This window comes from Schistocerca piceifrons, chromosome 6 (assembly GCF_021461385.2).
Source record: "Schistocerca piceifrons isolate TAMUIC-IGC-003096 chromosome 6, iqSchPice1.1, whole genome shotgun sequence".
NCBI lineage: Eukaryota > Metazoa > Arthropoda > Insecta > Orthoptera > Acrididae > Schistocerca > Schistocerca piceifrons.
The window spans coordinates 538,574,170-538,587,674 of NC_060143.1; the positions used below are offsets into that span (position 1 = coordinate 538,574,170).

At 40.1% G+C, this 13,505-nt stretch overlaps 1 protein-coding gene across 1 annotated transcript in view; it reads right to left on the minus strand.

Annotated features, from left to right (window-relative positions):
• LOC124802498 (5-oxoprolinase) overlaps window positions 1-13,505 on the minus strand; it is a 187,784-nt gene that overhangs the window by 41,023 nt on the left and 133,256 nt on the right. The window contains exons 17-18 of the mRNA XM_047263316.1: window positions 11,766-11,990; window positions 6,048-6,291 (exon numbers count right to left, since the gene is read on the minus strand). Coding sequence (XP_047119272.1) covers window positions 6,048-6,291; window positions 11,766-11,990 — 469 coding nt within the window. The remainder of the gene's footprint in view (window positions 1-6,047; window positions 6,292-11,765; window positions 11,991-13,505) is intronic.

Sequence of the window (13,505 nt, forward strand, 5' to 3'; positions counted from 1 at the left end):
TCTTCAATGCAGGGACTACAGCCTCCACCAGTATGCTTGTCACCGGACTCATTCTAAAAGCTCCTGTCGCTAGTCTAACTCCACAACGGTGCAATGGGTCAGGCAAATGCAATGCTGAGGGTGCCGCCGAACCATAAATCACACTCCCATAGTCAAGGCGGGATTGAACGAGGGCTCTGTAGAGCTGCAGCAGCGTAGAGCGATCTGCACCCCTGTAGGTGTTGCTCAGTCAATGGAGGGCATTGAGGTGCTGCCAACACTTCCATTTGAGCTGACACCGGGGCAGTGACAGGGAGATGGGGAATTGGTCACTACCACACAGGTCGTCATGTACTCTTCAGTGGATGGATTGGAGAAGTCCTGGGCTGCAATTTGATAAATCAATGGCAGAGTAACTACCATGAGCCACAATGAAATGTGTGGCGGCCCCAGAATTTATAAATCAATGGCTGAGTAACTACCATGAGCCACGATTAAATGTGTGGCAGCCCCAGTATTTAAGAGGCAGAGGTCGAACTGAGACAGTAAAGTTTCAACATCTCTGCCTCAGCTAGTAAGCACGGTGCCACCGCACAAGGGATTGTGGGCATTAAAATCTCCCAAAAGTAGGAAAGGTTTAGGGAATTGATCAATCAGTGCTGCTAATACACTCAGGGGTACTGCACCATCTGGAGGAAGATATACATTACAGACAGTTATTTCCTGTGTTGTCCTTATTCTGACAGCCACAGCTTCAAAGAGGGGTTTGAAGGGGCACAATGTTACTACAGACTGAGTTTAGGACATAAACGCGAACTCCACCTGACACTCAATTATAGTCGCTACAGTTCCTGTAATATCCCTTATAGCCGTGGAGTGCAGGGGTCCATATTGATGGGAACCAGGTTTCCTGGAGGGCAATGCAGATAGCAGGTGTAAAGCTTAACAGTTACCGTAGCTCAACCAGGTGGTGGAAAAAACCGCCGCAATTCCACTGTAGGACAACTTCATCGTGAGACTGGGGAAGCATGGAACATTCAATGAGGCTGTTCATGCCTCAGAGCCACCTGCTGCCACTGATTTGTTGCCTGAGCAGTCTATATCCATTGTGTCCGAAGGTCTGGTGAGATCCTCAGCAGACGCCAGAATCTCCACCCCCATCCTCAGCCACAGAGCTTGTAGGTAGTGGTGGTGTGGGTGCCACCTCAATTTCCTTGGTCTTGGGGGTCTTCTTTTTGGATTTCTCTTGTTGCTCCTTGGGTTTCCCTGTCTGGGAGGACTTCACTGACTTGGTCTCCAGGACTGAGGATGAGCGTAAAGCCCTACAACCAGCTGCTTTTGAGCTCTTCAGCCACTGGCAGGTGTCATCTTTCCCACTAGCAGAAACCTGGGAAGGGAGTGACCCAAAGGGACCCCTTCTTAGCGAGAGAAGATAAAGAAGGATTACGCTTCTCCAGCTTAGAAGTGGGGATGGACGTCCCTGATGGTTGGGGGGGGGGGGGGGGGGGGGGGTTGCTCCCGAATTAGGTGGTGCAGGAGCAACAGGGAGGGAAATGCCCCCCCCCCCCCACCATCAAGGAGGCAGGTGTAGTCTTCCGGCTTTGAGAGGTGACTAGGGTTGGCGGAGCTGATGGTGCCAGAACTGTCGTAGCAGCAGTGTAAGACGCTGTCTTACATACAGGATGCAGGCGTTCAAATTTTCTCTCAGCCTCAGTGTAGGTCAGTCGGTCCAGGGTCTTGTACTCCTTGATTTTCCTTTCTTTCTGAAGAATCCTGCAGTATGGTGAGCAAGGTGAATGGTGCTCTCTGCAATTGACACAGATGGAAGGCGGGGCACATGGAGTATTGGGATGTGATGGGTGTCCCCAATCTCGACATGTGATGCAGGAAGTACAGTGGGAAGACATATGGCAGAACTTCCAGCACTTAAAGCACCACATTGGTGGAGGGATATAGGGCTTTACATCACAGCAGTAGACCATCACCTTGACCTTCTCGGGCAATGTACGACCCTCAAATGCCAAGATGAAGGTACCGGTGGCAAACTATTTATACCTCAGACCCCTGTGGGCACGCTGCACAAAATTTACACCTTGCCACTCTAAATTGGTGCACAGCTCATCCTCAGACTGCAAAAGAAGGTTCCTGTGAAATGTGATGCCCTGGACCATATTTAAGCTCTTATGGGGCGTGATGGTTACAGAAACATCCCCCAGCTTGTCACAAGCGAGTGACGTCTGTGACTGGGCAGAGGATGCTGTTTTGATCAAGGCTGACCCAGATCTCACTTTGGATAATCCACCCACCTCTCCAAACTTGTCCTCTAAATGCTCAACAAAAAAACTGAGGCTTCATCATCATGAAAGATTCCCTATCAGCTCTCTAAAAAACAAGGTACTGGGGCAAATAAGATCCGCTGCTATCCTTAGCCTGATGTTCCTCCCATGTTGTGGCCAGGGAGGGAAACAATTTGGGGTCATATTTCTGTGCACTGAATTGAGCTTATAATGCTTAGAGACTGCTAGTGTTTCACCGCCAGCAAGATATAATGGACTACACTTCATTGTGTGTCAACCACCCTGATGTCACCCCCTCCAACTAGGGGCCATCCCCACGAGTGCCACCCAGCCGCAGCAAAGGCCACCTGGCAGGATGGCCATTGCCTTGAGTCCCAATGCCCCAGGGGGATGGGCATCTACCCCTTGGCATATGTGGGGAGTTAACAGTGCAGGCATCAGCAGAGCGATCCCTGTGTGGTCAGGGGGCTACAACCAACAGGGTACATGGCAGCCCCACCACAACAGACTCGCTACCGTGCTGGATATCAGGTGCAAAGAAGTCCATAGTCCTTGTTGATGTAGAAAGCGACACTGCATAGTGCATGGTGGAAAACGCACCCAGGAAGGTGTCCTCACCCAAGAGATGGAGAATGTACAGGACTGCAATGCCAAGACGAGAAAGTGGGCTAAAGATCTCAATGCACGATGGACATGATGCACCATGTAAGGCGCCCTTCCCCAATTGGCTCGCTCTTCAGGAAAATTTTGAAGAATGGACATCAAACCCTACAGATGACCATCACAGAAAGGCCAAAATATGTGAAACTCCTTTTAGTTGCCTCTTACAACATGCAGGAATACCTCAGGCCTATTCTTACCCCCAGACCCGCAGGGGGGGGGGGGGGGGTGCAGGTAAATCTGCTAGGCTACAAGTGGAGGAACTTTTATTATCACAGGAAGTGGTTAGAATACACAGTCAGATCACAAATTTAGGGGTCCAATAAGACTTTATGTATGGGATATTTTGCTATGGCTGGGGGTTTTTATGTTAGCCCCCTATTACAGGGTGTATACGGCGACAAGGGAAAAAAATTCCCGGATTTTTCCTGGATATCCCGTTTAAAAAATATGCTTTTTCCTGGGTGAAAACACACTTTTTCCGTGCTAAGTGACAGTAGGTTTTCTGCAGATTTTCCCTCGAAACTGTAAAACTTATCAGTCCTTTGAATGGTTAACATTTTATACACTCGCATAGAACTTCCCAGAAAAAAATAAAAGATAATACTGGGGAGAGAATTTTGGAAAGACTTTTAATGAAAAAAAAAGGACAGAAGTTTTGAAAAGACCTTTGATTTGCAGCAACATATACACTGCATATTATCATATTATGAAAGTATAAATTTGAATTGCACCAAACACAGCGCGTTAGTTTCCAGAGCGTTGAAACCGAGGTTGCGATGTCCTTTTGTAAGCCAATCATATCTCATGCCACATGATCTCGCCAGCTAATGACAGCAGATATTCAGAGCAAAGGACACATGTTATAGTCAGCCAATAGCACGATCACCAGTTACGTAGCACGAAAACACAAAGAGGAAAAGTTAACAGTTTACATTAATGTACACAGTATAGCTACAAGAAAAGCTAAGCTTTCACATGTAATATTGGTCTCTGAGATTAACAAGCTACAACAGAAGCTGCTTTCACATGTAATACTGATCTTTTTTTGCATGTGTTGTACTTTAAGATACATCACACAAATGTGCCAGTAAATTTAAAATTATGACATAAATGTCTGGGCTCGAAATTCTTGCAAATGGCTGGTCCTCAAAGTGTTCAGTTTTAAACGCTCTGTGATTTAGAAATTCATCCCACTTTCTGACATGTAACATAATTCATCTTGCGTAAAAAGAAATTTACTTGGTAGTAACGCATTTCAAACCACCGTTTGCAATACTATCCAGAGACTGTTAGAAATAGGTTCGATTTACCAGTTGCCAGAGAGCACCAGAAAACAGGCATTATTGCGTGTGTGCAGCTGCAGTGGTGTAGGAAGCCCGCATGTTCGTATGTGATAAAGCACTAAGAGAGCTTACATTACGCCATAAAAGAAACAGGGCATCAGAGGATACTCCCAAAAGCTTCGGAATTTCGTAAACCATACTAAAATGCATAATTCGGCTTGAAGTGCACATTGGTTTTTTTCCAGATTCACAATGAAGTAGGTCCCATCTGATATTAAGCTTTTCAGTGTGGTTTTTTGGATGTAAATTTTCTCAGAGTACCAGTACTCTAAAGCTTTTCAGTGTGGTTTTTTGGATGTAAATTTTCTCAGAGTACCAGTACTCTACGATATCATTTTCGGTTCTTCATTATGGCATAATGCCATAAATGGCAGAGGATGATAACGTGCACTTGAAATTCAGTGAACAGTATGAACTAGCCAATACTATGGAATGAAACACTTCGTTTCAAATAAAATGACTGCCCCAGTGGAAAGATTAATAAAGCCAAATTTCTTTAGCAAACTTGCAAAAGCAGCTTCACTGTTCTACAAGATGATTAATGCTTGACTGCTAACAATTTGGAAATAAAATAAAATCAGAAAACTGAAACTAATAATATATTTTTGCCCTCCGTAATTATATGAATGTATTTTAATTCACTTGATAGCTCCCACCCACAGAAATCTGTTTTGTTTTCATTTGACGTGGGAGCTGTAAACGAAGAGAAGCAGCGAAATCACTTAATGCAAACATGGGTCAAGTGGAGACTAACCCCCTCCCTACTACAACTTGCACAACTGTGTGCATGTGTGTATCTGGCAGCTAGGGCTCACGAGAAAAATTTTTCTCGTTTGCATCTGGCTGCTTGCTGCTACTGCCAATACGGCTAACAGCCACACTTCAAGTAGCGGGAAGCAAGAGAAGGTACTGCTCATACGAGAGTCAACAGCACATGTGCATCAGCCCACTGGAACTGGTCAAACCAACCTAATGTGAACAGTTATGATGTCATGCACATAGCAAGCAGTTTATTGTTACGAAGAATTACATAGTCTTCGCCCTGTGGCCTTTGACATTTTTTTGCTATTTGCAGACGCTTGTGCATGCATGGTGTTTTGTTGTTGTAAATTGCACATTTTCTTTGCCACTTATTCCCCCCCCCCCCCCCCCCTCATGTTTATATTTTATTGCTGCAGCATCATTCTCCAGCAGCAGGATACAGTAACATTCTTTACTAGAGAACCAATTCTTACCAGTCAAAATTACAGAAATTTAACTGAAAGCTAAAACAATGAAAAATTCACAGAATTCCAAAAAGTTCCCGGGTTTTTCCCAGTTTTCTCTTGGATGAAAAAATTCCCTGAGTTTTTCCTGGATTTCCCGGTTGTCCCTGGTCGTATACACCCTGTATTATGAATGGTTCACCTGACCTAAATTATCAGAACTGATCCACCTAAAGTTAGAACTTGTAATTTGGAAGCTGGAACTACGTAAATTAAACCCAATTCACATGCATAAACAGTGGAACTGACACACACTGTTCAAGATAGAACAGCAGAAGTAACATCGTGTTATGCACATTATGAACCTCCTGAAACTGTTTATTTATTTTTAAGAGTCAACAGGTTTTGATAACAACAAAACTGTAAACTTTTACTATACTGAATAAGAGAATTGAAATAAGGAGGTGCCCACATCCACATATTGTCATAAAAAAATCAGTCATATGGTTCCTACATACAACAATGTATACCTCCAGGATATATTGTGTGCTGTAACGTACCAGCCATGCCATAGGGTGCGAAAACCCTGCGCTCAGTGAGGACGGAGAGTGTCATTGGCCTCCTGAAGAGCAGCTCCCTCACAACACCATCACCTCCCCTGTGCAGGCCTGCACCTCCGGAACCTTCGCGAAGGCAGAATTTCTGCAGCACCACAGGATAGCGTCGTTCCAAGATTTCGGCATCTGTAATTCGTGTGTTGGTCATGTGCGAGTGTACACCACCTCGGCCGTCCCAAGTGGGTCCCTGAAATTGAAGATTATTCTCTGAAATATTCTAGCAATGTCTGTCAATAAAAGTAAACAGCCACGATGCACCATCTGATTGATATGAACAAATTTTGAATATTTTGCATTTGAAAACCAATCACAGAATGAAAGACGTTTCATCCATAGACTTAGATTCATATATTCTAATACATCTACAAGAGAGGGACTCCCAGTTTTGAAAGCTTGAATTTTACTCATTATTTCCAAATAACTTTAGTTCTCATTGTATGTCTGTTCAGGTTATTCTGCCTGATCAGGAAAGGTATTTGTCACCTCCATTGAACCTAACACATTAACAAACAAGTTTTTGTGCCTTTTATTAGCAAAATATCCAAGCTTTTACCAAGTGATCTAGCACTAGTTACTCTAGTGTTAAACATTTAATTACTTTTGTACTTTTAGTTTCACACACATGGGATAATAATCTAGTACAGCTGATATATACCAACAACCTAAGACCATACAGAGCACCCATTAATTGACTCGTACTTTGTTGCCAGTCTGAATAACAAACAAAACCAATTATGTGAAATAAGAAGATGCATCATCAAGAAATCAGTCCCATCTTCACATCTTCTATGCTTATAAAAAGATCAATGGAAATAACACATATAGCACCTTACAGGCTTGAGGCAGTTTCATACAGGGCAGGGAGGCTTATTGATGCGAACAGGATACAGCCTAGAGGAGGTTGAATGGGATGAAGTATATGCAGAAAATGATGCTGATGCCAAATTCAATTTATTCCACTGTAAATTTGTCTCAATATTTGAGAGTTGTTTTCCTGAAACGTTATCAAAAAAAAGCCTTTACAAAGTCAAGTAAGCCAAGGATTACTAAGAGAATTAAGATATCGTGTAAGAGGAAGAGGGAAATATATGTACAGGCCAGAATAAGTCAGGATCCAATGTTACTTGCTTACTACAAAAGATATTCAAATATTTTAAGGAAAGTCATTAAGAAGTTGATAAGCTTAAGTGTTCTGACAGAAATTAATAATGCAGATAATAAGATTAAAACTATATGGAATATTGTCAAACGCGAGACGAGGCAGCCTGACAGTGCACAGCATACCATAGCAATAAAGCGAAATGATGATGTTGTGAGTGATAATTCACAAGTTGTAAGTATTTTTAACAATCACTTTCTGAATGTAGCAGCAAAAATAGGATTAAAGGGTTCAGTTGAAGAAGCAACAAAATATTTTAAAAATGTCATTCCCCGGGACTTCAGGCCTTTATAAATAGCACCAACATACCCCACTGAAATTAAGAGAATTATAAATATACTGTAAAACAAGAGCTCACATGGTGTTTATGGAGTCTCTAACAGAATTTTGAAGTGTTGTTCTAATTTAATAAGTGGAGTCCTTAGTGATACATGTAATGCTTCACTGGCACAGAGAATTTTTGCAGACAGATTGAAATACGTAATTGTCAAACCTCTTCATAAGAAAGGGGACAAGAATGACTTAAATAATTATAGACCAATCTCATTGCTGACTTCATTTTCTAAAATATTCAGAAAGTTGTGTATTCAAGAGTAGTTTTACATTTAAGTGAAAATAATTTACTCAGCATGTCACAGTTCAGATTCCGGAAGGGTTACTCGACTGAGAATTCTACCAATCAATTAGTACAAGCCCTAAATAACAAATTATTGCCAGTTGGTATTTTTTGTGATGTTTCCAAGGCATTTGACTATGTGGATCATGTTACACTCTTAGAAAAACTCAGGTTTTATGGAATTGAAGGCTATACACACAGCTGGTTTGAATATTACTTAATGAACAGAAAGCAAGAAGTGCTGAATAACACAAATAATGTTGGGAGGGTGGTTAAGTCTAGTGAATGGGGAGTTACCACAAAGGGAGTCCCGCCAGGTTCAATTTTGGGTCCTCTGCTGTTCCTTATTCATGTGAATGACCTCACTTAACATTCAGCAAGCAGAACTAGTACTATTTGCAGATGACACGAGTGTTATAATAAATCACATTCCAGAAAGAGCAGCTGAAGAAATTGTTAAGGATGTCTTTCAAAGAGTTATTAAGTGGTTCCAGGAAATGGACTCTCCCTTAATTTTGAAAAAAAAAAAAAAACTCACTATATCCAGTTCTGTACATCGAATAGAGTCGTACTGATAATTTATGTAGCATCTGAACAGGGTTCGGTTAACAGGGTAGATTTCTCCAAATTTTTGGGTGTTCACATTGATGACAACTTGAACTGGAAGAAGCATATTACTGAACTTCTCAAACAATTAAGTTCAGCTTCTTTTACTCTTCGTATAATTGCTAGTCTTGGTAATAAACAGATCAGCCTCCTAACATACTTTGCATGTTTCCACTCAATAATGTCTTATGGAATAGTTTTCTGGGGTAACTCACCACTTAGACATAAAGTATTGATTGCACAAAACAGAGCAGCGAGAATAATTAGTGGTGCTCAACCAAGAATGTCACGTAGGCACCTATTAAAGGAGTTAGGTATTTTAACTGCACCATAAGAGTACATATATTCGCTAATGAAATTCGTTATAAATAATCCACTTCAATCCACGAAGAACAGTGATGTTCATATGTACAATACTAGAGGGAAAAATGACCTTTACTATCCATTATTGAAGCTGTCAGTTGCTCAAAAAGGAGTACATTATTCAGCAACAAAAATCTTTTATCATTTGCCCAACAGGCTACCCTGTTGGGTAGCAGACCAAGTTTTAAATCTAGCTTAAAATCATTTCTTTTGGACAACTCCTTCTATTCCATGGATGTGTTTCTGTTTCAAAACTGGTAATAAAAAATAAATAAAAAAACTGTACCTCTAAAGGTAGTTGCATGTGTAGAACTAAAAATTTCAGTACTATTCATGTGTGTATATATAATCTTGAAATCTGACTTATTCCACATCGTATTGATAAAATAATTGTGAAAATGATCTACAGAACAGAACTAAACTAAACTACACTACACTAAACCTCTTATGCACAAGCAGTCCACAGCTCACTGGAAGAAAAGATTCAAACTCCAGCAACTCAGAAGACGACTTTAGCTCCCCCTACAGATGATTTTTTTATGAACAAATCCTTATCATGCGAGAATGAGGTTAGTGGTGTGACAAAAATGCCCTTAGGCAACTAGAGATTTCACAAAATTCAGAACTCCACTTTCTCAGAGTTCTGTGCATTACAGATCACTGGCTAAATATGGACCAAATTGTCTCTTTTTCTACACCAGGGTACATACTAGAAAATTATTTCTGTAGAAACAGTTATAAAAACTGAGGTACAGTAACTTTCATCTATCTGGGTCTAAAAGATAAATCTATTATTAGGTTTCATCATCTCAGTGCAGAAAGGCACATTGAGCTGGCACTCATTGAAGTCAGTGAGGCAAATACAGTTATAGCACGTATTTATCGCTGCCCAAACAGAGATTTTGAGTCAATCCTAAATAAGCTTGAATATGTACTAAACAGGCTCCATCTAGACAAGAACCAGTACAATAAAAGATCTACTGCTCAACCTCACAGATACTTTTAACTTAAAATGGACTATGACAACACCAACAAGACTCTAAAGAACAACTGCCAATACCCTGAATCAGATATTAGTGAATATAAACTGTACTGCAAAATGTACAAGTGCAAGCCTTACAGATCACAAAGCTCAAGTTGTTACCCTACAAAGCTACTTGAAGCCAACGCAAAACTACAAAAGAACTGTAACAGCATGGAAATTCAATACACATAATATAGAAACATTCAATTTCCTATTATCAAAAGAAAAGAGGGGAGAATATCATGTGTCAAAATCTCAAGTGCGAGGGAAAGAGAACTACTCAGATAAAGGAAAAACAATAATGTATGCCCTACTTCTGAACAGCTACATTCAGAAATACATTCAAATCTACAAAAGACTGATATGCCAAAGAAGAAAAAAACAATGATAAGTTCATAATAGAGTCAGCCAAGCAGCATGGACAGCAATAATGAAGGAAACTAATATAGTGCCCCTAAAATGGAAAATATCATTCTGAACAAGAGTTTAAATGATCCCCAACACATCAAAAATCTTTTCAGCTGTTACTATACAGATATCCCAAATAATTTGACAGTCAAAGACAAAACAGATACTAGAATGAAACAGAAAAACAAAGTGCAGTCATGTTCCTCTTCAATCTATGTTTGTGAAGCAACTCCAGATGGAATCATCCATGTTACATGAACTCTTAAGATAATGTCATCAGGAATTGATGGTAACCAGACTGCATCATAAAGCAATGTATCAAAAACATTTCTGTGTCTCTTACAAACATAGCCAATTCATCTTTTCTGACACCACATTTCCAGACAGTTTAAAAATTGCTAAAGTGGTCCCTATTCATAAGAAAGGAGACAAATCAAATACAAAAAACTATAGACCAATTGCTTTGTTATTCGGCTTTAGCAAAATCACAGAAAAAATAATTTAATAGGTTAGTGGAAGTTTCAGAGAAAAACAAAATGCTCACTGATACTAAGCAGGGATTCAGGAAAAATAAATCCACATCTTGTGCCATCTATGATTTTATACAAAATGCCCTGGAAACACTGGACAAAAAATAAAGTGCCACTGGCATTCTTTTAGACTTAAGTAAAGCCTTTGACATACTGGACCACAACACACTGTTGGACAAGCTCCAAGTATATGGCATTACAGGAACTGCATTAAAATGGTTCACACCGTACTTGACAAACAGGAAACAGAAAATGCAAATAAAACATGAACTAAAGGAAAATACTAAGATATATTTCTAAGATAGAAAAAAAAAAAAGAAAAAAAAGGGTGACTCTCAGGGATCCATTCTTGGGCCAATCCTCTTGCTCCTGCATACAGGATGTAGAATTGATAGTCAATATTCAGGGATATGACAGGAATGACCATTTGAAACAAAAAAGGCAAGTAAACATGGGGTCTAAAACACATACCTTAAGAGCTATTAGCAATTCTTGATCTTTGTTACTGTGAAACAAATCTCTTCTACTGCAAGCTCTTTGCTTTCCATATTTTGGCAAGTGGCAGTATGGACCAAAACAAGAAAAAATGTCCAGTAAACATGTGCTCTAAAATGCATACCTTAAAAGTTATGAGCATTTGTTCATTAGAAGAGTTATGTTTCAAAGTAGTGAAGATGAAAAAGTACTCATAGCTCTTTGGTTACTGTTTTCCTTTTGTGTTTGTTCTGTATCCCACAATCTGGAAACTTTTTTTGTATAAATGAATATTACTCAGTAAAATGTTATTTCAGTGCAGTACTCTCACTGTAAAAATTTAATATATGATGAATGTTTCTAAACAATTTTTCCCCTACGCTATAACCAGAGACAAAAAAATTAACATATAAAAGAAAACAATTAAATGACAGTGATTTTAGTTGGTCACTAGTGGTGCAGAGAATTAAACTATACTTACAGCCCCAGCACCTCCAGCAACTGTCTCGTAATATCCCCAGCCCTCTTCACCAAATGTAACATTGTTCATGCAGCCTTGAGATGCTGCACACACCTGGAATGCTTTTAGAACAACATCTACAATTCGCTGCGATGTTAACACATTTCCACCAACAACAGCAGCTGTGTCTGAAGGGTCGAGCATGGAGCCAGAAGGTATAACAGTTTTCACTGGATTCAAGCACCCCTATTGAGAACAAATATGTGGGTATGAAAATATATGCATTACTTATTTATTATGCAAAATAAGAGTAAAATGTCAAAAACACATGTGTCATCATAAATAAAGGGTAATTTCAGCCTTAATTTTCTTCCATGTGTTATTAAATGCATTCTAAATAAAATAATGGGTAAGAAAAGAAGTAAATTTTGTGGAATTATTACATCACTGAATTGCTTCTTCAGCCCAATATCAAAGTTTTTCTTAATACAGTTTTTCATATAATAGGTATGGAATCACCCTTTTAAAACAAAAATATGTCGATAAACAGAAATTTAAAGCCAAGCAGTATGGGATGGAAGAGGGGTAAAACCAACATGGCGGCCATTTTGGAAGCCTCCATCGTGGCTGCAACTCTTAATTTTTAAGATCATTAGAGGGTTGTGTGCCAAATCAGACAGATACAGAATTACATGAGAAAAACAATGGTGCCTTTCCATTTAACATAGCTTTGTCCATTCTCAAGTTTTGTCATATTTTGTCCAGAACAAGGCAAATGCTGGTGGTAACACACAAAGGCTACAGGACACACTCAGCATGTCTTAAGTTGGCTGTCATCCACAACATCCATTCCTCATACATGCACATGCACCAGTATGCAAGCACATGCTTCAACAATCCAGTCCCTAAGGTTTATAAGCTTTCCAAATACTGCACACACAACTGCCATCACATTCTGCCCCCCCCCCCCTTTCCCCCTCTTTGTGTTGCCCCAGAGTAGAAATATAATTAATTTAAATGCAAGGAATATGACAGCCAATCTACCAGATGTCTACAACCTATCCATCTCTGCAAAACCTGCATATCCAGGAATGCCTGGACAGCTAGCCCATAATCACGTGGGCCATCACTATGCTGTAACAAAGTTGAAAATGTCCAGTCTTCAGACAGCAGCGATGGCAGCACATCTTTTCTAACAATTGCAGGGGACTGGTCTGCTGTCAGTCTATGCTGAACAATTAGGGGCCCAACAACACAAGAACAGCATATCGCACACTAAACCGTCACTTTTGATGCGCCAACTACGTTCAAAGGATCCATCGAGTGAGGGTTGACATCTGACCAGTATCTGTGGTTCTGTTTATTTACCTCTCTATCCACAAACAGTACATTATAGGAGAAATGGCAGTTTTTCATCTAGCTTCTGAGTCACCAAGCCCACCAACTGAGAAAGACAATCTGAATAATCCATAATGGGATGTCACATTTTCATTTTGTAAGAGTGTGATTTTCATGTGGCCGAAATTCGCATCACTGGTGTACAGCTGACCCAACTTGTGATGAGTATTGCACTCCAAAGTCTTACTGAACAATGTTAGAATAGCATTTGATGTTGATTCAACTTTAGCTATTTTAAATTATCTGGCTTTCAGTTTGTTTGCAAGAGAGCCAGTTTCACAGAATTTTGAGAGAAGTTTCACTGCAACACAACAGATAATGATGGGTGGTTTCTCTGAGTGGCATTGATTGAAATTCTTGGTG